At 34.8% G+C, this 25,723-nt stretch overlaps 1 protein-coding gene across 2 annotated transcripts in view; it reads right to left on the bottom strand.

The window, feature by feature from the left end:
* CDKAL1 (CDKAL1 threonylcarbamoyladenosine tRNA methylthiotransferase) overlaps positions 1–25,723 on the bottom strand; it is a 637,247-nt gene that overhangs the window by 527,379 nt on the left and 84,145 nt on the right. For both annotated transcript variants that reach the window (XM_072603951.1, XM_072603950.1), the window contains exon 5: positions 25,590–25,674. In XM_072603951.1, coding sequence (XP_072460052.1) covers positions 25,590–25,674 — 85 coding nt within the window. The remainder of the gene's footprint in view (positions 1–25,589; positions 25,675–25,723) is intronic.

Raw genomic sequence — 25,723 nt, 5'->3', positions numbered from 1 at the left:
GATTTGGGAGTCACATGCAGCAAGCTGACTAATGAAGTCAATTAGTTTGTAGAAGAAAAATGTGTAAACAAAAGAGAGGATGACAGGATCTGAGAGATTGTGGACCACATTAAAGGAGCATGGAGATGTTGGGGGGAAGAGAACAAGAAGATCCTTACTGATTCACAGGACCTAAGAGGTCAAAAGATCTTACAAATCTTGCGATTCACTGTCTTATTTTTAAAATTGGGTAAACAGGCTCAGAAAAATTGGTATTTACAAGCTAGGCTCTCTGACACTAGACTAGTGCCCTTTCTAATCCACAATCCCACCTCCCTTTTCTAATTGACATATAGTTTATACTATCTTAAAAAAAAACAACAACAACAACTTTATGGATCTCTATGTGCTTTTCACACTGCAAAGAAAACCTCAGAATGCTAGAGCAGGCTTCTTGGGTCAGGCCATACCTGTCACGGGTCAGGCCTACCAGCTGCTATGCAACTTCTGTTCTAGTTTCTGCCCAGACTTGTAATTATTTACAGCTTTGCACCTGTCAAAATCATGAAACAATGACCTCCCTTGTTTCTCAGATTTCTTGATAGATAAACCCTCTGTTTAAAATTTAAGGAAAACATTCAATCAGTTTTCACCCCAAGAAAGTTGGGAAAACTGTTCAAATAAATTAGAAAAAAAAATGTGTTACTAGATTAAGAATTTGCTATAATCTTTAAAAATTATTAAAAATATAAGTCCAAAGTATTATACAATAATTATAGTCATAAAAAATAAAAGCCATAGCCATGATATTAAAGCACTAGTCAACTTACTAAGTTGCAACAAAATTCAATCAACAATTTGAGAGATATTTTGTTTAGCCAAGGAAAAGAAAAAAGGGAAAGACAGGAAAAAAAAAATCTGTTTCTTTAGAAATTAGAAAGCTCAACCAAAAAACTGTCTGCCAGTCAGTCATCAATCATTTATCAGCCCAATATTTCTCTCGTTCCAGGGAGGGAGTTAAGTTTGAATATGTGCTTTTAAAGTGTAGTCTTCTAGATCTAGACCTATCATATCAAGAAATCTCAATTAGATTTTAAGTTGCAACTGATTCTACAAATGATAGCTATCTGAACAAGCTAGTTTAATGAGCTTTCACTCTCCTAAGTTATGCAATTCTGTCCAGAAGGTACATATTTCTTTAAGAAATTCGCAATACTAGATAAACAAAGTGCATCTGGTAAGCACATGTCCACATATAGATAAACACATGATAATTTTCAATGATTATTTCCAACACCATCTGTCAAGCAGGTAGTTCAAAACCCATTTGGTATTAAAGACAGTCAACTTTGAAGTAAATTTTTAAATGAACATACCACATACTTACTTAATATTAATCAAAAGAACAAAATAAAATACAGAATTGGTCCAGGACAGAGGTATATAGGGTTTTGCTTCTATTAAACTTCCTAATATTTCTGAAAAACATTAAGTTCATTATAGGAAAAACCCCAATTTCGAATGTATTTGTCTAACTTTTGGACATTGGCTTTATGTTAAAGAAATGGGATGCACAGAATTAGCCAAATAAATTCAAAATTTTATTTATTATTGAATTTTAATTTTTGACTGTCTCCATACCCTGTATCAAAGCTGAGAAAACTTATAAACATGAGCAATTTCAATTTTCTCTTCTCTTGGTCCATGCACATACTCAATGCATAACTCAAAGCACTTCTACCAAACAATACATGAGATATTCAGCCTTTCAATTAGTTTCACTCAACACCTTCTCATTCTCCTACTGAAACATGCTACATAAAGCTGCTATTAATTAAAATAATTTTGTAAAAATTTTATTTTAAAAATTTTCAGCATTTATCAGAATAACTGGAAGCAAAGTGATATATCTTAAAGACTGAGTGATCCATCACTTCCTTCTGCTTAAAAAAATGAAAATTATTCAACAGGAAGTACAGAAAAACCTAAATCTTAATAATAATATATAAAAATTTAAATTACTAGTTCCTAAAAACAGAAGTTAATTTTTTAAAAGTTAAACCTATTTAAATAAAAATAAATCAATTTCATCATTTTTACCTACAAAACACATGATATTATTTTAACATAAAATTTGACAGTATTAGATCTGGAGTTAGGAAGACCCCAGTCAAAATCTGATTTCAAATACTTACTAGTAGTCTAATACTCAGCAAGTTACTTAATCCATCTGCTTCTGTTTCCTCATCTCTAAAACGCAAGTAATAATGGCCCAAACCTACAATATTGTTTAATATAAATAATACAAACTGATTAAAGGTAAATCTAGTTTGGACATTCTCTATATAAATGATATTCTCTATACAAATTTATCTGGGTAGCATTCATTTTGTTATATTAACACATCCCAACCACAAGTAGCTAAATCTCCAATTATTTATGTCTTCCATAATTTCTGTCAAAAGTGTTTTATAGGAGCATTCATAGAAATCTTACACGAGTCTGTTAAATATACCCCCAGGTATTTTAAACATTCTGTAGTTACTTTGAATGGAAATCCTTTTGCTATATCTTTGTTGATAATATTTGGGTTGTTGATATTTAACAGGTTTGTTTTTAACTTCTAGGAAAACTAGAAGGCAGTCTAGCAGAAATTAGGCTTTGATCAGAACATCACAATATATCACAATATGTTTCAGATGGACACATGACCTAAATATAAAAGGTTATGTTGTAAACAAATTAGAGAAGGGAAAGAGATATTCTTCAAAACCATGCAGAGGGATAGAATTCTACAAAAAAGGCAATTTTGATCAAATAAACTGAACAGCTTTTGCATCAAAAATAAAGCTACTAAACTGAAGGAAAAGAACAAGAAGGATTTTGCAGATTATAAATGTGGGAGTAGGACAAATTGATCTTCTTTCCTTTCCTATAACAACTATGACTTGAAGACTCCACTTTGTCTTTGTTTTTCAAAGTCAGACACACCAGACAACATCTTGCCTTCTGGTATCTGTCCTCCTGCTCCTTAAAGACCAACAATCTACAAGTTCTTGCAATAACCAAAGATGTAATTTATCTGGGTCTGTGAACTTCCACACATGTAAGTTCAATGCTCGCTTAATAATCAAGTTCTTTATCTTGGTCTTTCATTGCCTTTTACAAATGTCTGACGCTTCCATGGATTCTTTTTCTTGACAGAGAAGACAAGATCAAAAGAAGAATTTGAGTGGTTCTTTTTCTCTCTTTCATCTGAAAACATTAAAACATCCGGCCCAAAACTGTCAGTTTTGGGGAAGTATAAATTCATCCTGTTTTGCGGGGTGGTTGATTTTGTTTTTGTTGTTCAGATATTTTCAGTAATGTGCAGCTCTTTGTGACCCCATTTGGGGTTTTCTTGGCCAAGAAGTGGAGTGGTTTGCCTTGTCTTTTCTAGTTCATTTTTACATATGAGGAAAATGAGGCAAACAAGGCTGGGTGATGTGCCCAGGCTTGTACAGCTAGCATCTGAGGCTAGATCTGAACTCCAGAATATGAGTCTTCCTGACTCCAATCTTGACACCATCCACTACACCATGTAGCTGCCCTTTCTTTACATAACTTTTAAAAATCTAAGTCATTCCTCTGTATTTTTCCTTGTGCTCCATTTCTCCATTTTGTTTTTGTTTCTCTTTTAAAAACAAAAGTCCCTTTAAAACTTCAGGTCTTGCCCTACAGGACAAAAGAGAAGATGGGGACAAGGGAAGGGAGGGATGATAGAAGAGAGGGCAGATTGGTGATAAGGGCAATTAGAATGCTCAGTTGTTTTGGGGTAGGGATAGGGGACAAATGGGGAGAAAATTTGGAACCCAACATTTTGTGAAAATGAATGTTAAAAGTTAAATAAATATATTTAAAAAATAAATTAAAAAAAGAAAAAAAAACTTCAGGTCTTAAGAAAGTTATAGCTACACCGAGGTTTTTGGATGTCATCCCATTTTGTTTATCATTGGGTGTAATATTTGGAGATTGTCTTAGAAATTCATTTTTATGGACCTACTATCCCTCTAGAGCCAATCGTTTGTTTAGATTCTCTAACACTGCTTTCATGTTTTATTCTATTCATTAATAAAAAAATCAGACGATTTCAACTAGGTTTTAAGTGTGAAAAAAGGGGGGGAAATGCAATTAACCAACACATCAACCTAATCTGACAGTATAAATAATGTTGCACCTCCATATTTCCGTACCACTGCAAAGAATGGATGAGAGGATGAGTTTTCTTACATCTTTTTCAGGCTAACCTTGGTCATTATAAGTACACAGTCTACAATTCTTCAGTGCTGCTCTTTCCATTTATATTGTTAGAGTTGTTGCGTATACTGTTTTCCTGACTCAGTTCAACTGACCTTGCATCTGTTCATGTTTGCCCACAAATCTCTTGATTCTTCAGACTTACGATTTCTCGCAGCTCAATGATAATCTTACTTAATGTAAATAATTAGTTTAGCCATTACACAAACAATGAATATCTACTTTGTTAAATGTTTGTTGATAAATGGAATGATTCCAGTCCTTAGCTACTACAAAAAATGCTGCTATAAATAGTTTGGTAAATATGGGGCCTATTATTGTATCCTGACTTCCTTGAGGTGTGTCCTGATTATTGACACTTCTGGTCACAAATAATTTCAGAATTTAAAAGAAATATATGATCTCAAAAAATCTAGGGAAAAAACACAAAAATATGTATTTTGTTGTATATAAATTTATATATTAAGCATATTATATCATAAATAAATAAGAATAATTACAAAAGTTAACTCAATTTCTTTGAGCTACCATTCAGTTAATATTCACTTTACCTGACATGAATAGTCACTGATCTTACTCTAAAGGTCATTAGTTTCTCCAAATCTTTTTAAATAATAGGGCAACTAAGGAAAAAAATATAGGAAAACTGAGATCTCCAGCAAAAACACTGCCTTTAAAACTGAATTTCAGAGAAACTGATATCTCAAGAAGTTTTGTTTCTTTGACCCCAAAGGTAAAAATCTGGGGACTATTACATGACTTATTGTAACAGCATGGACCCCAGCATAAACAGAAGGGCCTACCATACAGGTTCTTAGATCTGCTTTTCTAAAAGGAAAGCAACTTTTGAGGGGTCAACAATCACTTTAATCAAACACATATACCAACAGAGAAAATACAAGCAGAGAAAACTGTCTGATCATAAGCGATACATACCTCACGGATAGACAGATCCAACTATCTTACCACTACATACATACATAGTTGCCGGAGACAGAAGCACCAACATCTGGGTTTTCAAAGTCAGAGGGTTCCTTAAAGGCTACCCAGAGTCTCGTCTGGCCAAACAAACACTTCCAGTGAGTAAACCCCAAAGTAAAACCTCACCTCAGAGTATTTATATACTTTCCAGAGTCAGAAGGGGGTATGACCCTCCGACCCAGTGTATCAACAGAAATTAACAAAAAGTATTGAGGCCTATTAATGGGAGGGGAAGATCTTCCCCCCACCTACCACTAACCTTACATTAACATTATACTTATCCTTAATGATCTTATATATTATAGACAGTATAAAGAACAAAAACCTGAAGATGAAGAAACCCAGACCCAAAACAATGAATATAATTACATCAGTGTTTTGTTAGGAAATAAAGTCAAGTGACTACAAACTTTTAGAATTCAAACAGAAAATCACTGGAAAGAAAGCTATATAACTCCAATTGAATCCAGAGTTTGGGAGAATGGAGAAATGGAGTTCGGGAAACTAGGGATTATTTTTCTATCATTAATTCTGTAATCATTGTGATATTTTAACTTCACCCTGTTTTTTCTCTTTAATCACTCTTTTTTTCTGACTGTACTGTCTCATCTTCCTCTCCCCAATCCCTTAATATAAACTGCATTAGTCAGATCAAGGTGAGCACAGAAATATATACTGTCATACACACCACTAACAGATCATGTTATGTTGCTTACTGAACAAAGAATGAAAAAGAGAACTTAGGTTACTTTTGAAATATGGTCACCCCCTCAGTTGCAGAATCTCCAAACTCAAGACAAACATCTGTCATTGGAGCATGTATAAACTGGTAAATGTAGTCACCATTTAAGTCCTGCATCAGTATTAGCTGATGTGATACAAAGATGTTGGTCCAGGCTTTTTATATAATAACCTGCATGAATCAGAGTAGATACAGAAGTCAATTCACAGTCCTGAGAACTGGACCAAAGCAGTGTAACATAACCAATAACAATAAGGATACAATAACAGGTAGTACAAGGAGCATAAAAATTCAAAGCCATAAAACCAAACTGTCAGTCACAAATTCCATAGATGTCCCCCATCTGTTCTTAGCTTTGTAATCTTCTCTCTCTTTCAATGTATTCCCTCGCTTAGAAATTTCATCTACTCCCATTACTTCCAATGTCACTTTTACACAAATCTTTATTTCCTGTCCTGACCTTTCGTCTGAGCTCCAGATTTGTATCTCCACTATTTATTTTCACTAGAATATCCCAATTAGCACTACAAGCTGAATATATCAGAACCCAACCTTATTATTTTTCTGTCTAAGTCAATTTGTCCTTCTGACTTAACTTTCTTTGAAATCACCATTGACCAAGTCACCATTCATGTCTTAAAAAAAAATCTAAAGTTACACTCCCCTTTCTTTTACCTTTTTTTCCAAATATTTACCGAAGTCTTTCTCTCTTTACTCTGTTCCCTGGGCCTCAAATGTGCTTCCTCTCCCTCTCTATCTACTTTAATCTCTAAGGGTAAAAGACAACCTGTCCACCACAATACCATCTGCACATGCACCTGTTCTCTTCTGGACAGAAGTATGAAAAAACTGCCCTGGAGGTCACCACAATGAATTTATATTTTCTGCAAGCACAAGACGTAAGAACAGGAGAAAAATTTGGAAAGAGACGGACAAAAGAGTTGGGAAAGACAGATCAAAAACATGTATCACATACCTAAGCAAGAGGCCTTAAAATAACTGATCCATATGAAGTCCATGTATTGTTCATTAACAATCACCATGACTTTAAGAAAACTATACTGTAAATGTATTTTTTGCCTATTGCTTCTGATGTTGCTCCTACCTTTACAAAATCTTAGAAATAACTTAGATGAGACATAATCAGAAATTTGCAAATATGACCTTAGCCATTTTTATTTCACACAGAAAAATGTATCCAAATGAAGGAATTTGCATTTTTATAAAAAGCTATAAATAAAAGGAAAGGCTTTCAAAATCACTACCCAATTTATCCTGAATTTATCTCGTATGTACAGTTGTTTGCATTCTGTATCCCCCACTAGACTGTAAGCTCCTTAAGAACAGAGATTGCTCTTCCTTTTCTGTATGTCCCATGCTTAGCACATAATGGATACTTCATTCTCCCAAATTCACCTCCAAACAACTATAAAATAACACCTCAAAATGAATTCCAGAGCAGCAGAAGCAACAAAAAGACATGGTGAAACAACTGTCCAACCCAAGACAACTTAGAAGGTCCACAGGAAAGTTCTGTCTCATTCATGTAAAAGGGGAGTACAATCCAACCTACCCAAACAAATGAGTAGCAGGCTGAACCTCAGCAACGCAGTAGTAGGCCTTGAGCTTCAGTGTAGGTCAACAATCAAGATCCCATGTCCCAATTACAACAGCAGGCAAACATCCAGGTAGCCATAGGTCCAGCAGAGCAGTAGACAAACCCTTGACAAAAGAAGCCTGGGACCGTACTGCCTCCACCCCAGGACCAGACTTCAACATTAAAAATCATGAAGTGGGCTGGAACAAGTGAGCAAAACATAAAAAGAACCTGACCACAGAAAGTTACCATGGTAATAGGGAAAATCAAAACACAAACTCAGAAGAAGACCACAACGTCAAAACACATATATGCAAACCTTTTAAGAAAAATATGAACTGGTCTAAGGCCCAAAAAGAACTCCTGGAAGAGTTCAAAAAGGATTTTAAAAATCAGAGATGTAGAAAAAAACTGGGAAAAGAAATGAAAGCTATTCAAGAGAATTATGAAAAAGGTCTCCTGCTTCATAAAGAAAGCATAAAAATGGAAGAAAAGATATACAAAAATTCACTAAAGAAAACTACTTTAAAAATGAGAACTAGCAAAATGGAAAAGGAAATAAAGAAGCTAACTGAAGAAAATAATTTCTTAGAAATCAGAATTGAACAAGTAGAAGCTAATAATTCCATGAGACATCAAGAATCAACTTAAACAAAATCAAAAGAATGAAAAAATAGAGGACAGTATGCAATAATTCATTTTTTAAAACAAAAGACCTCGAAAACAGACCTAGGAGAGATAATTTAAGAATTACTGGACTACTTGAAAAGTATGATCAAAAAAAGAGCCTGAACATCATCTTTTAAGAAATCATCAAGGAAAACTGCCCTGATATCCTAAAACCAGAGGGTAAAATAGAAATGGAAAGAATCTACCAATCATCTCCTGACCAAGAATATTAAAGCCAAATTCCAGAACTCTCAAGGAGGTAATACTGCAAACAGTCAGAAAGAAACAATTCAAATATCAGGAAATCACAGTAATGATTATACAGGATTTAATGATATTCCAGAAGGCAAAAGAGCTAGGATTACAACCAAGAATCAGCTACCCAATGAAACTGAAATAAAGGACTTTCAAGTACTCCTGGGGAAAAGACCAGTACTGAACAGAAAATCTGATTTTTTAATATAAGACTCAAGAAAAACATAAAAAAGTAAACAGAAAAGAGAAAACATAGGTGTTCAATAATAAACTATTTACATCCCTACATGGGATTATATCCAAAAAACCCCAACAGCAGCAATAAAATTAAGGGGCAAGGAAGAGAGTTGGACTAGGGAAGAGGAAGAAAAAGGGATAACTTCACATAAAGAGGCAATAAAGACCTATTACTGTGGAGGGAAAGATAGGGAAGTGGTAGGCCTCACTTAAATCTTATTCTCATCAGAAACGACACAAAGAGGAAATAACATACACAGCCAATTGGGTATATTCCCTATAGAGAAGCGGAAGGGGAGGGAGATAAAAAAAGCAGGGGCGACAACTGATAAAGGGGAGGACAGATTGGGGGATGCAATGGTCAGAACCAAAATACTGCTGAGAAAAGGCAGGGTGAAAAGAGAGAAAGAGAAGTATAAACAGGGGGGAAATACATAGTGATCATAACTGTGAATGTGAATGGGATGAACTCACCCATGAAATGATAGCAGAGTGGACTGTTTACATGGAACACAACTGAAGCAGAGACACACACAGAGCAAAGCTAAAGGGCTAGAGCGCAGTCTATTATGATTCAACTGATAAATAAAAAAGCTGAGGTAGCAAACGTGATCTCCGACAAAGCAAAAACAAAAACAGACCTAATTATATATACAAGACACAACACTAAATGACATAGCAATCTAGTGTTTAATAAACCATAAGACCCTAACTTTTGGGACAAGAATTCATGATTTGACATAAACTGCTGGGAAAATTGGAAAATAGTATGGGAAAAAAAACTAGACCAGCATAGTACAGAACATCAACTCACCATACACCAAAAAGCAACCATATACCAAAACAGAGTTAAAATGAGTACATGGTTAGTTATAAAAGGGTGATACCATAAACAAATTAGGAGAGCAAAGAATAGTTTACCAGTCAGATCTATGGAGAAGGGAAGAATTTATGACCAAACAAGAGACAGAGAACATTACAAGATTTAAAATACATAATTCTGATTATTAAATGAAAAAGGTTTTATACAAACAAAATCAATGCAACCAAAATTGGAAGAAAAGCTGAAAACAGAGGGGAGGGAGAGTCAAATTTATAAGAGTACAAGTCATTCCCCAGGTGATAAATGGTCAAAGAAGATGAACAAGTAGTTTTCAGATGAAATCAAAGCTACCAAGAGTCATGTAAAAATTCTCTAAAGCACTAATGAATAGAGAAATGCAAATTAAAACAATTCTGAGGTACCATCTCACACCTATCAGATTGGCTAATATGACAGAAAATGAAAATGATAAATGTTGGAGGGGAGGTGGGAAAATTGGGATACTAATGCACTGGTGGTGGACTTGTTAACTGATTCAACTGTTCTGGAGAGCAATCTGGAACTATGGCCAAAAGAGCAATCAAACTATGCATACCCCTTAATCTAGCAATACCACTCCTAGGTCATATCCCAAAGAGACGGAAAAAAAAAAAAAAAAAGGAAAAGGACCCACATGTACAAATATACTTATAGCAGCTCTTTTTGTGGTGGCCAAGAATTGGAAATTGAGGGGATACCCATCACCTGGAGGAATGGCTAAACAAGGTGTAGCATATGATTGTACTGGAATATTACTGTGCTATAATGAGCAGGCAAATTTCAGAAAAACCAGGGAAAATTGACATGAACTGATGCAAAGTCAAGTGAACAGAACCAGGAGAACATTATGCACAGTAACGGTAATACTGTACAGTGATCATCTGTGAATGATTTATATCATTCTCAGCTAGTGATCCCAGACAATTCCAAAAGACTTCTGACAAAAAAAAATGCTGTCCACCCTCCTGAAAAAGAATTGAGGAAATAAGAATGCAGATCAAAGCATACTATTTTTCACTTTATTTTTTTCATGATTTTTTTTGTCTATTTTTTTCTTTCTCAACAAGACTAATAAGTATGGAAATATGGTTTACCTGATTGCACATATACAACCTATGTAAAATTGCTTACCATTTTAGGGAAGGCAGAGGCAATGTAAGGAGGGAAAAAATTTGGAACTCAAAAGAATTCCTTAAATGAAAGTTTAAAACTATGTAATTTTAAACTTTTTAAATTTTAACTTTTTTTAACATAACTTTTTACGTTTTAACATAAATTTAACATAATTTCAAAAATATGTAAAAATATTTCCAATATGTAATTGGAAAAACTAAAATACTATTTAAAAAAAAAATAAAACCTACTTCTTACTATAAGAGAAAAAACTGTACATTAAAATTCTAATTTTCAGAAATACAAAAATATTTAGGTTTCTAGCCTTACTATAATGAAAGAACTTTGGTCTTGATCTTTACAGCACATCTATGGAGTGAATACAGGCAATCTTTTGACAAGCTAAGTTATTTCTGGCAAACAATTGCAATCTATAATTTTGTTTTCTTTCAAAACATTATAAAAACACCAGACTTCTAAACCATCTCTTCATTTCCCAACCAGCTTCTCTCCTTTGAACTTTTCCATAATGCCCCCAGAAACTACATCATCCAGCAAAATCCAATCAGCCTTGCAACTCACACCTCATCAGTACCCTCTGCTCCTCTGACTGGAAGGGGAGGGATGAACTAAATTTCCATTTAAGGAGGGTGCCCAGGCTAGTCATCTCTTCCTTTCTCCCCACACTACCCTCCTTAGGACCTCTCCACTGGGGTCCTCTCTTCACTTTTTTTCTCTTCCTTTGGTGAACTGGAATGGGATTCCCCCATTAGATTGTAAACTCCTTGATGGCAGGAAATATGTCTTTTTTTTCTTACTTGTGTCTCCAGTGCTCAACATAGTACCTGGCACATACAAGGCACTTAATAAATATTTATCAACTACCTAAACCAAGCCTGTAATTGTCAATATATCGTAATACTACAAAACAAACTCTTTTATTTACATAATTTAGAAGCAGTTTAACGAAACTCAGAAAACAACCAGAATATATTTTTACTCTAGGTTCAGATTCAAGTAGACTCAAATGAGCCTGTAATACTTGAAAGTAAAAAATTAAAATTTCAGTATCTAGGTATTTATTTGTGGTCTATGCAAGTCCTTTTTTTATCTTCTCCCATATGTTTTTTGGGCCATCTTGACTAAAAACTATTCAGGGAAAATTAAAAGAGAAAAATTAATATTCACTGAAAATAAAGGCTTACTAAAGACAATTCTAGGCATTATTCTGTGGTTCACAGGTGTATAACTGAGTACACACAGGACAAAGAAAAATTATTTGAGAATGATATTTTGGAAAAGTATATTATTACATTTAGGCTCAACATCATACTAATTAATTCTCTTCCACATTCTAAAGTAAATACTATTGTAAATGTTCAAAATTAAGAATTATTTTTTAGTTTATAGCACAAATGATAGAAAAATCAGTGTTTTATTTTTTCTTTTTTCACTTAGGCTGCAATTCATATAGAAAAATGTTTATATTATTTATGAATAAGATTTATTTCAAAACAAAGCAAAAAAAACACTCTTGGCTGAAAATGTAAGTTGAGATGATGTCTATTTCTGCTTTAATCCAACTACAGCAAGTTTTTGCATGCTTTCTTAACCTTCCATCTAGAAAACCATTAGGATAGCCAAAACATATATATTTAATTACATATTCAATGCTATCAGCCAGCTGTTGTCAGTGCAAAATAGACTGAACTTTCTCATTTAATTTCTGTCTTTAAATCATAAAAAGAAAAAAAAAGTTACTGCTGATATTCATTATAATCATAAGATACATGCAAAAAAACCAACTCTTTTTTAAAATTCTGTACCTAAACCCTAAAAAGGGACAATTTTCATAGAAAAAAAGCACAGGATCTCCTATGAAACCATTAATTTCCATTTGATACATTAACTTTTTAAAAAGTACATAATAAACTCTGCATGCTACTCTCAAAACAATTCTATTTATTTTGGTGTCTTTCTTGTTTTCTTCTTTACATTTTAAAAAATATTTTAGTGGCCCTTCCTTTTTTTTTTTAATATCAATATTGCTAACTGCATCTCTCCCTGACCACGGTAACCCCTCACCTTAAAAAGCAAGAAAAACAACAAAACAAAATATATGCAACAAGCATAGTCAAGCAAAGCATTATTTCTGCACAGTAACTATGTCCAAATATGAAAGTCTCTTTCCAAACCCTGTGTCTTACATCCATGCCCTCTTTGTTAGGCAGTTATAGGTAACATGTTTTATGGTAGGTTCTCTGGAAACATGATTGGTCATCCCATTAGATTTGTTAAATTTCAAGATTGTTTTTCTTTATATTGTTGCTAACCATGTATAAATTGTTCTGTCAGCTCTTCTCACTTCAATATCTCAATTCATACTACCTAAGATTCTCTGAAAACAAATCTCTCATCATTTCTGACAGCAAAATAATATAGCTTTAAATTCTTATGCCACAATTTTTCAAGTTATTCCCTAATCATCCAAAAACTCATCCAAGGCAGCACCTTAGATTTCATATCTTTTCTTACTCCCTCCCTCCCATACTTTTACCACTCCCTACAGAGCAGGAAATCGAAGCAAAAGCTTAAAGCAATCACCTCCCTAGTCATGTCCTCCTTAAATCACAATCCTAATTCCCCACCACTGCTTGTTTCCCAGTAAAGTTTCATGAATTTTCAGACTAAACTCTTTGTATAAGTGCATGAGAATGAATGTGTGTATGTGTGTGTGTGTGTGTGTGTGTGTGTGTGTGTGTGTGAACTCTCCTTTGTCTGGCTCAGAAAAGAGTGAGTTTCATCTGATGCACACCTGTCCCACATCTTTCACAATGTTTATGTATTCGTCTCGTACCTCAATTATGAGAAACAGCAAGTTCCACCCATTTCTCAATTTTTTCTATAGTAATCTCTTTCTCCTTTTACCCTCCCTTCTCTTACCATTCTTCAAACCCTTAGAACAAAAGCAATCCATCCTAAGGACTTCTTTAACTTCCTCAGTACATACTAAAGGCATTAAAGTGTTAAAGGAACACTTCTACTCCTATAAGAACATAGAACCACACTGTCATATAGCTCCTTCCAAATAAATTTACCTTTCTAGGTTTCTCTGGACTCTTGCAGTTAGTTGCACTTCAGTGCTCTTACTAAGCACTCATCTTTTTCATCAGAAATGAATGGAAATACCCCATGTTTTTCCCTGTAGAGTTACATGCAGCTTTGCAGGTAAATTATTCCTGGTTATATGTCTTTCTTTTGCCTTTTGGAATATTATATTCCAAGATCTCCTATCATTCATACAGCAGGGCACCAGATCTTATGTGATCTTCTTGTTCAGTTGTTTCAGTCACGTCCAGTGTCCAGCTCTTTGTGACTCCATTTGTGGCTTTCTTGGCAAAGGTACTGGAACGGCTGGCCATCTCCTCCAGTTCATTTTATATCAGGAAACTGAGGCAAATAAGGTTCAGTAATTTGCCCAGGTTCACAAAGGTAGTAGTAAGTGCATGAGGCTGGATTTGAACTCAGGTCTTCCTGATTCCAAATCCTTGCTGTATATACTGTACCACTTAGCTGCCCTCAGTTACCATAACAGTGACCTCTCAAAGGGACTATTTTCAACACCCCCCAACTGGTTACCCAGTTTCTCAAACAACTGCCAAAGTAACTTTTCCAGCGTACAAATCTAACCATACAACTTCTCTACTCAAAATCTTTCAGTTAACTCCTGCCTGCCTCTATGATGAAATACACGTTCATCAGCCTGGCATTTAAAGCCCTCCCACAATCTAGCCCATTTTAAGTCATATTAACTCCCTACTTAACCTGCATTACTAGCTCTTCTCTGACCTCAGAACTCCAACTTTCACATTCCTGCACTGGCATATGCCACTTCAATTCCTCAACTTTCTCCCACAATCCTTGTCTTCTTTCAGGGCTTGGTTTCCTTCAAGCCTCAGCTCAGGTGTTACCTCATCCATGAAATCTTCTCTGATTCCCCTCTTGTTAGTTCCCTCTCCTCAAAATTAACTTATATTTTTTCTGTGCTTTACATTGTGTGTCTAGAGGATAGAGACTTCTTTCATTTTACATAAACATCCACAGTGCCTTTCACATAGTAGGTGCTAAATAAGTGGGTAATAAATGCTGGTTGAATTGCATGAATTGAACTAAACACAGATGAAACCAAGTCTCTGTGAGTTAATCCAGGCCTCAGTACTGTTACCTTATTTTAAGTATAAGCAAAGATCAATGCATTTGTAACACTTAAGAAAATTTATTCTTTTTCTAACTTGAAGGCAGATCTTAGGGAAAAAAAAAATAAGAGTTCCAAGTCGAATGCAATCTTACCAAGCTAAGAGAGTAGAGCAGGCACAGAAGCATAAGATTCTATTAATATTGTGTATTCACATCTATATTTTAGTCAATAAAATTCAAATTTCATTAAAAATTTACAATTATGTAAGATTCTCCATCAGTTTTCCAACTCTTTTCCATTTTTCAAGAACTATATCTTGATGATTCTTTTTTTCTACCCTAATTATCAGTGTCTTTTCTCTTTTGATAATCAGATATTGTCTGGTTCTTCTAAATGCCATATACTATATATATGTATGTATACATATATATATATATATATATATATATATATATATATATATATATATATATAATCTACCCAATGCTAAGAAAAGACAGACAGTTAAATTCTATTCTGAGAAAAAGAGGATTAAATTAGAAGGAAACCAAAAGAAAAAAATCAATCAATAAGCATTTATTAAGGACTTATAGGTCAGGCACTGTGCTAAAGCACAAGGAATGCAAAGAAAGGCAAATGACAGTCCTTACTCTCAAGAAGTTCAAAGTCTAAGGAGGGAGACAAAATAAAAACTATTTACAAAAAAGCTATATACAGGATAAACTGGAGAAAATCAACATAAGGAAAACCATTAGAATTAAAAGGCATCAGGAAAGGTATCTCATAGAAGATGGGATTTTAGCTGGGTCTAAAGAGAATTCAGGAGGTGGGGACAGGGAGAGTATTCAAGGCATGGAGAACAGCCAGTGAAAATACCCAGTCATTGAGTAGAGTGTTATGTGTAAGGATCAGAAAAAAAAGCCAGTATCTCTGAATCACAGAATACTTAGGGGTGGAGGAGGGTATATGAAGACTGAAAAGTAATTACTGACTGGGGGCTGATAGGGGAAGAATAAGACCTGGGCTTTAATAATAATAGCTAACATTTATACAGCACCTACTCTGTGTCAGACACAGCTGTTTTTTCCCTGCAACACAGGTGCTAATATTATCCCCACTTTATATTTGAGGAAATTGAGGCAAACACAGGTGAAATGACTTGTCCAATACCACACAGCTATTAAGTATCTTAAGCCACCTAGCTGCTTCAGGAAGATTAATGTGATAGCTAAATGGAAGATAGACTGGAGTGGGGAGAGACTTGAGGCAGGCAGAGCAACCAACAAGCTTGGAAGTAATCTTGACTAAAAACTATTCAGGGAAAATTAAAAGAGAAAAATTAATATTAATATTAATATTCACTGAAAATAAAGGCTTCCTAAAGACAATTCTAGGCATTATTCTGTGGTTCACAGGTGTATAACTTTGCAACAAACTGGATACAGGGAGTAAGGGAACAAAGAGTCAATGAGGATCCCTAGGTCTTGTTCTGGGTGACTGGGAGGTGGTACCCTCAAAAGAGGAATGAGTTTGGAAAGAAAAATAATGGGTTCAGTTTTAGACACGCTGAGTTTAAGAAGTATACAGAATATCCAGTTGGAGAAGACTAATAGGCACCTGGAGGTTGGGAGAGAGGTCAGTTAAAAAGCAATGAGGAATAAATCTAAAAAGAAAGGGAATCACTGGATCAGTAAGTCTAACCAATAATGTGTTTGAATCCAAAGAATTGTGGTTTGATGTCATGAAATTCTGATTTGTTTAACATCTAGCTAAGAATAGTTGAAAGATCAAGAACTTCTGTAACAATTAGACACAATAATCAATGTTTACGACCAGATGGTTTTTATGTGTTTTTTTTTAATTTTGTTTTTAAAGATGAGAGTACAAAACTGGCTTTGGCCTAAAGTCATTTCAAACAATCCAAGCATCAGAGATTAAAGGATCTCAGAATTTTTTTAAGTTTCACAACTACAAATACTAAAATAATAACTCTCATTGAAAACAACCTATATTAAAAACTTTTTTCCCTTTCTTCATCAAGAGCAAACTACTTCTACCTTACAAATCTGAGAAAACAAAAGAGACTGATGTTAACACCATAAAAATCCAATTATAGCGATTTTATTACAGGAACAATTAGCATCAATAAGGATAAATATCATGCTGAATTCAACAAACTTTAGTATTTTTAAAGTTTTAAGAGATTTTTTTAAAATTTGATTACAATACTGAGAAGTCAATGGTGGATCATTCAAAGAGCAAAAGTTTTCATAATGTGAATAATCACGTCCTATCTCATCTATTTTTACAAGCTCCAGATTACTGCACACAGGAATTTCTTAAAGAAAGAAAAAAGAGAAGTACTGTTTTAAGACACCAGCTCTCTTGTACACACTTCTTGTACACGTTGTATGTTGTATTTCTTATATAGATTCACTACTCTCTCTCTCTACTACTTATTTCATTCAACAAACTTTAATTATGAAAATTCCATCTGCTGATATTACTCCACATTGAATTACGGTGCAGTGCTTTGAGAATCAGTTAGACATAAGTTAATGTGGTTATACATTCAAATATTATTTTTTAAAATCACAAATAGCATTTTTATTTTTAGCCCATAGGTGGTGGCTGGTTATCTTTAGAGGACCCCCTAAATCAGTATTTCAATAGTAAGGTAAAATTTTTTTAAAAATAGGATATATCAAAGTCACTAAATAAAACTATAAGGCCTATTTGGAACATATAATTAGGTAGTAGGTTACATAAATGTTTTAAATTACCTGTGATCAAAGCAAACTGACCATTCTTCCCTTTATGTATACATACAGCACACATAATGGGTTTATTTTTGCCAACACCTCAATAATCTATTTTAGGTAGCATGAAAAAAACTCCACAAAACCATTAACTGAAAGCCTTTTTCCATTTAATATACTCTCTAAGCACAAATTTTATTTTTGTTTTAAACTTCTTTTACCCAAGAATTCCATCAAGTTAAAGACCATATTATCTAAAACAAATAGACATGATATATAAAACTGGGAGAGGTCAACCTAAAAGGGGATGAAAATTTGAAAGTCAGCTGAGGCCTTAAGAGATTGTATCAGGAAAAAAGTCAAAGCAATGGTGCTTTTAAAGATTTCAAAGTTTGAAAAACCAAACTAAAACATTTCGAATCTACTATTTATATATTATCACTCATTCCCTCTGCTGACCAATATGAACATCAGTGATAGAAATAAAGAAAAAGTCCAATAAGAATCACTGAAAAGTCTGAAACATAACATTTTTAAAGGAACTCATTTTTGTTGCTATGAAGTGCACTTTCATTTCACTCAAGCTAATATAATGTGAAAAATATTTTTTGCTAAGTAAAAAGAACTTATAATGAACAAGTTAATTGTAATTTGATTCAATTCAATCAACATTTATGAAGGGCCTACTACCTGCCAGGCTAAGTACTGGGGATACAAATAAGAATGATAGAAGACAACATACAAAAGGAAGCCTGCAAGGAAGTAGGGAAGCCTGTTAGGGGATACCTCAAGGGAGATGGAGGCTGGAGTGAGCTGCTAGTCCAATGTCTGCCTTCTCTAAAGGAAAGCTTTGGGAACTTCAATAAGGGAGAGGAGGCTGAGAGGGAAAGTGGGCAAGGCTTGAGTGATTTAGCAGCATATGAGATCAGAAGTGATGAGTTTTATCAGCTATGTTATATAAATGGACATTTCTGGAGTTATTTTAAAGTTTCTATAGAATAAAAGTTAACAATTGTGTCCCTCTATGGTGTTTAAACTTTAATAATATGCTGGAAGGCCCATTAGAAAATACAAAGGTTAAACCTAAGCTTTGTCCCTATATGAATTAAGAAAAAATAGTATTCTACTATAAGTTAGTGGAATCCAAATTTATAAGATTCTATTGAATATATGGGGATTATTCTAAAATTTACCCTTCCTATCCCAAACTCTCTGCTAACCCTCAACGTTGTATCTCCAACTGCCTTTCAGACATCTCAAACTGGATGTCCACTAGACATACTACAACATGCCCCACACTGGATTCAAAATGGATTCATTATCGTTTCTCTCTAAATTGCTCTTCCCCCCAACTTTTCTACCTTCCCTCTTACTGTAAAGGACAACACCATCCTCCCGGTCCCTCAGACTCCCAACCAAGGAGTCACCCTGAATTTCTCAATATCATTCACACACACACCCCCATCCACTCTGTTGCCAAGGCCTGTCCATTTAACCGTTGCAACATCTCTCAAATATGCCCCCTTCTCTCTCCAATACTATTGTCTCCATTCTGGTACAGGCCTTTATCACCCTATGCCTGAATTCCTGCAATGGGTTGGTAGGGAGTTGGCCTACTTAAAGTCTCTCCCCACTCCAGTCCATTCTCCATTCAGTCATAGTCTGACCACGTTACTCCCCTAGTCAATAAATTCCAATAGCTGCCTATTGTCTCTGGGATCAAATACAGAATGCTCTGTTTGACATTCGGAGCTCTTCATGATGACCTTGGACAGCCAGGTGGCACGGTGGATGCAGTAACTAAATTCAAATCTGGCCTTAGACACATACTAGTTGTGTCCCTGGGCAAGTCACTTAACCCTGTTTGGCTCAGTTTTCTAATCTCTAAAATGAACTGGGGAAGGAAATAGCAAATCACTGAAGTATCTTCATCAAGAAAAGCCCAAATGAGGTCATGAAGAGTCAGAAAAGACTGAAAAATGGCTGAACAACAACAAAAATAGACTCCTCTCCCCAAAATTAGAACTACCTAACAATGAATTTTGCAAATTTTAAATTAAGTTTTCACTTCTATTTTTAAAAGTGGATCTTCTTGAAAAAAGACCTGCATGTGCATCTGTACTGTGATATCTGGTGCATGAACCATTCAGGCCTTGCTGTAGACTGTAAATAAGTAGATCAACCATTCATCCCTACTTTTAAATTTCATTTTAGTGCCATAGAGGCAAATTATAATTTGAGGGGGGAAAAAAGTAGAAAGGGGGAGAAAAAAGGATACCACAGAATGTATAGGTGGCACGTTTTAATAAGACAAAATGTTCAAATACTACTGTTGTTATTCAGTTTGAGGACATGGGAACAGAAAATATGAAAACAACTATATTACTCCAGCATTTGTTCACAGATTAGCATCCGTTTTGTCTTTACATACATAAATAACACCTGAAATAAGTAACATTACCACTGTTAACTTACACACTGACCATTGTAGGATGATGTTACTCAACAAACAAAAAAAATTAGAGTGTTACTTTATCAAAAACTAGTTAACTCAGAATTAATAAATAATAATCCATCTAATCACCTAGGTTGTTATAGGAAAATACTTCCATAAAGCAACACACTGCATTGCAAAAAAACTGTGTTAGTATTCTCTCTGTATGACTTTATGTTACTATATGACAATCTTATTTCAAATAATGAAAAACTACCAAGAATCACCCTCACAGATACACAAGAAAACATAATAAAACAAGTCAGGGATTTTTATTTTATGAAGTACAAAATATTTACTACTAATATTAAAGTGACAATTTGTGGTCATTAGGATCACGTAGAGTTGGAAGAGACCTTGAAGGCACTCTAGTCCAACACTTTCATTTTACAAATGAGGAATCTGAGGCCCAGAGTTAACAACTTCTCCAAGGTCACACAGCGCGATAGACAGGATGTGAACCAAGGCTGTCTTCATCTAAAGTCAGGACAACACATCAATTGCCTATAGTTGTTATGTTTTTTGGGGCACACTGGCAGTGCTGTCTATCTGTCTATAAGAAACATGTCCTTTTAGATGTCACTAAAACAGTACAAGAAAAGTTGATTTTTCCAAAACAATCTTTATACTTCGAGGAAAAAAATAATAATCCAGGTAAAACAGAAACACTTCTTTTTCAAAATAAAAAGCATGAAAGTTTTCCTAAAAGTAAGGGTCAGATAAATGTAAAACTTTTATTCTGCTCTAGGCTTAAGTCTTTCTTCTCACAGCCCTTAAATATGGACATTATCCAAAATTCATTCTTCAGTTTTCCGATTCTTTCAGTCATGACAATATCCAAGAAACTTAAAAGATTACAAACTGCCTCAAATGCTAAGGATACAAAAAAAGCCAAAAATAATCCCTGCACTCAAGAAATTTACATTCTAGTGAGAAAGATAATGTATATAAATCAACATGCATAAAATAAATAGATATTGTTAGAAAGGAATATGAGCTCTCACTCACTTTCAAGATACCAATTATCCCCTCTATTCTATGAAGATGACCCCTAGAACTTTATTTTAATCTCCTTAGCACTCTCCCTGCTCCTCAACTGCCTGCACTTGATAGTCAGCTAACTATTCTCTCAGTTTGGACTTGATTATTTCAAAAATCATAAAGTTAGACTCAAAGACTCAAGTTAGTCCACCACTTGTAAAACAAATTCCTGTGTTAGAAGCCTATTCTATTTTATGTAAATAACTGATTCGACACAAATTTTACAAAGCAAGTTTACTTAGATTACAAGGATATCACAATATCAAACACAAGTCTGAAATATATGATCACCATCTCCCCTCCCCCACCTGCCCATTTCCTCACAGGGAAACCCCCTGGTCAGGTGCTCTTTGCAGTCTTCACAGAAGTAAGGATCCTACCTGGTCAAAAGAACCTGAGGTTAACCTGAAGCTTCCAGATGCAAAATTAACAATGTAAAGACTCTCACTGTGCTTGAATAAAGAAAATGTTGCACTCTCCCTAACAGGCAAATAACTGTCCATCAGTAGTCTACAGTTTCCATGGGGCTCAAATTTCTTGCTACACCACAGTCTAGACACTTCCCATTTTGAAATTCTATCTGTGTCCTAAGGCCTGCTCCTTCCCTTAGCTGTGGTAAGCCTGGCCATAGCCTGCAACATTCTTTTGCCTGGTTGGGGTCATAGATGGCTATCACAAAAATATGATCGTTCTTAGTAATTCAAGATCCAAACCTTAACTCTAGGTTCTTGGGAACACAGTTAATTTTGGGTTAGTTGGACACATGATTCTAAATAATGCCTTAAAAGCAAAGTAACTACAAGGCTTACTTGGCTCTCTTTCTCCTCACATACTCAGATGTTTACTTCAGTTCTTGCCACCTCATTCAAAACAAGGTGGAAGGTGGGGAGAAAGAGAAGGGAGAGGGAAAAAGAGGGAAGGGAAGGAAGGAAAGATGGGAAGAGCGGGAAAGTAAAAGACAGAGAGACAGAGACACGCTCCCTTACATGTCATCAGGTACTTTCAGAAGCATCCTCCTGACATAGACATATTGCCAGGACAGGGTCTTCAAAGACCAGACTTTCACTGTTCTCTCCTCCCATTTAAAAAATTTGCCAAAGTATACTTTGAACATTGTCCATGACTCCAATCAAGAATAATTGTCTGGGTTCTGAGGGAAGCAGAAACATTGTCTTTTTACTTGCTTCTCCAGTGCCATCTAGAAGTCTCAAAACTGTCAAAGTGGCACAAATCTTATATATAGGCAAAAATCATAATTACACCAAGCATGGTTATGATGATAAAGATGATAGCTAACATTTATATAGCAGCGTTCACCATGTGCCAAGCACTGTGCTAAAAATATTACAATTATTATCTCATTCGATCCTCACAGCAACCCTGGGAGATAAGTGCTATTATTATCATCCTCATTTTATAGATAAGGACAATGAGGCACACGGAGGTTAAGTGACTTGCTTAGGGTCACACAGCTATTAGGTGTTGAGGTCATATTTGAACTCAGGTCTGTCTGTCTCCCGATCCATAGCTCTATCACTCATACTACCTAGCTGCTCCAGTGGCTCTGAAATACACAAAGTTGTAGAGATTCAGCAAAGAACATTTTACAAAATTTATGAGGTATTACCGTTTAGTTATGACTTAGGAGTTGTCTACCTTGGTGCTGAAAATGATCTCCTCCAACCAAAAGGCAATTTAAAAAAAGAAAAAGAAAATCAGCTTCCTCTCTCAGAAGGAAACTTAATACCTACAAACTTCAATAGGTATCCAGAGCTTTCCTTGAAGGAATTTAGGGTTCTCTCACCCTCAGATTAAAAACCTCAACCAAACTGTCCTATGTGAATTCATCCATGATATACTTAACATTACTGGGCCATCTTCACTTGGTTCTGTACAAAATGCAAACATGTCCCTTTCTACAGAGAGAACCAAAATTTCTACAAGATTCCCTGTACTATATGCATTTCCTTTGTAGAGATGCAAGCAAATTTACTGTGGGTTCCTATAACCAGAAGGCACCTGAAATTTTAACCAATGGATCCCTGCTACGGCAAAGACAATCCCTGTGGAATTCCAAATTTACCCAATAACAGGAAAAGCAATTTCTGTTTCACATCAAAGAAAACAAGGTTAGTTAAGACCCAAATAAGTGTATGGCTTCCCCTTCAAAAAAATAAAAAAATTTTAAAAGGACTATGCACTTTTGTTTGTCAATTAAAAACCTTCAGAATTTATTTCTACCCTACCTTTGCAGGTTTATAGCATATTATTTTCTGTGTTCTAGCCCAACTCACCCTCTTACTGCTCTAACAGGCAAGAACCTCCAACATCTTAGAAAGCAAGGTACCTTCTAAATATTACACTCCATACCAATCCAAACAAAACTGTCTACTAATTTTTCAATGAATATGCCGTTAAATTCCTATTTTTTCATCATTGTTCATTCAAATATTCCTGAGGAGAATATACTTCCTCCTCTTCCGTGAAAATAATTTTGATATCTCTCTTAAATTTGATCAGTGTTTACTCAGTTCATTGTGATTTAATACATATCAGTGATTAAATTGGTGAGTTAAACAGAATACAGTTAAATTTGATGTACAGTTATCTTTTCCACCTTGCCACTTTCCCCATCACATTTTCAAACTATGGCAGGTTAGCATAAGAAATTAAATGAGTATTTTGGGAAAGTTTTGCAGACGCTGCAGATGACATGCAATGGTCAGCAGATGATACAGAAAAAGTTTAGAAATTCAAAAATACATAAAATATATGTATAGTATTGCACTATATCAACCCAAAAGAAAAAGAAAAAATTCAGACTTCTTCTCTGATACAAAGGGAAGGTCAAAAAATTTTATGTGGATTTTCTAGATTGTAGGGGCTCCTTCCCTAATCCCCATGATGTGGAAGGAAAAACTGTAGTTAATGCTGCAAGAATAAGAGTCATCTAGGGCATAATTAATTAATCTACCATGTATTGATGATTACATCACTTAGATCAACAGCATACAATTATACTACATTAGTTATAAGGATTTATATTCGTGTTATATTATATTAATTATGTATATATATGATTATATTAATTAAGAATTTATATTAATTTGTGTTAAGAATTTACTGTATCAGCACTATTCCAACCCCACCCCACCCCATTCTCACTCATATGAGTGTACTTTGAGCAAACCATGCTTGAAAAACCACAACTTTCTTGCTCTAGTTTATGAAAGTTCTCCTCTTAGAACATTGTCAACAAATGACAGGCCTCAAGACTTTGCTGACAGGGTCATATAACCTGTAGAAGGTCTTGGGATGTTGCTGACAAAGTCTTGAAGCCTGTGGAAAGCTCCTAAAAACCTGCTGACAAAAGACACTAGAGGTTGAGGGCCAGTGGAAAGCATGCTGACAAAGCAGCTGTGATTGATGGACATTTCCCTTAGCCAATTACAAAAATTCTGGAGGGACCTCCCCAGGACTTCCCAAGGTCAATAAAATCCCTAAGGCCCATGAGCAGAGGGATCCTTGGCAGTGAGGAAGGTCCTGGATCCAAATGTGTAGGGACCACTGGTCTCCCTAATAAATCTTATTGTGAGCAGAATTTTGTGGCCCTATACTTTGTTTTCTAAATCTTATCCTCCCTTAAATATGCAGCTCAATTCTCACATTCAGCTCAGCACTGAATGATCATTCCTTCCTCTGAAATCCAATAGGACTTACTGTCTATAACATATATATATATGGCACCTAGAATAATTTACCTTTAAGACTACTTATCTTTTTATGTGTATGTCCACCTTCCCAACTATATTTTAAGCTATTCTGTGAAAAGGGAAAGTAAATTATACCTCAGTAAACGTCCTACTACTTCATGTAGCTGTAATTATTTCTACTTGTTTCCTCAACTTCTGCCTATCTATTCAAGATTTACCAGGAGCTGAGTCAGGCAACTATTAACATATTGTTTTGGTGTTTAGTTTTTCTCATGCAACCTGAACAGGGAATCACTCAGTCAATATATTAGGTACAACTTCATAAATTGCTAGCACTGAATTCCATGGGAAAAAAAAATTCTCAAATCAGCTATTAAAAACTTACTATACTGTTGATCAGTACAACTGTATATTGATACAACTGATTCATATCAGCTATAATAATATTTCAAATAACATTTACAACTTTCCAGGTATGGTTTAGAGAAACTTTATACTGAATTGTGAAGTATCTTTTAAAAGTGAACATAATTCAGTTCAAACCAATAAAGATTTATTAAGTTACTACTGAATGTGAGGCACTGTTCTAGTTACTCCTTTTTAAAGAGTTCTTTATTCTTTTTGGAAGGAAAAAGTGAACAACTTCCACTTACTTAATTGAGTTTCTAAAATGATCTTCAGCTGGGTTTTTCACTGTGCAACTGTTTAGCAGCCACAAATCTGCTTCTGATGGATTTTCTGAAAATAGAAGAAAAACAAAGAAAAGAATTATGATTTTAAATTATAT

Source organism: Notamacropus eugenii, chromosome 4 (genome assembly GCF_028372415.1).
Source record: "Notamacropus eugenii isolate mMacEug1 chromosome 4, mMacEug1.pri_v2, whole genome shotgun sequence".
Classification (NCBI taxonomy): Eukaryota; Metazoa; Chordata; class Mammalia; order Diprotodontia; family Macropodidae; genus Notamacropus; species Notamacropus eugenii.
Note: the sequence above shows the minus strand (reverse complement) of the source record. Positions and strands in the feature narration are given on the sequence as shown.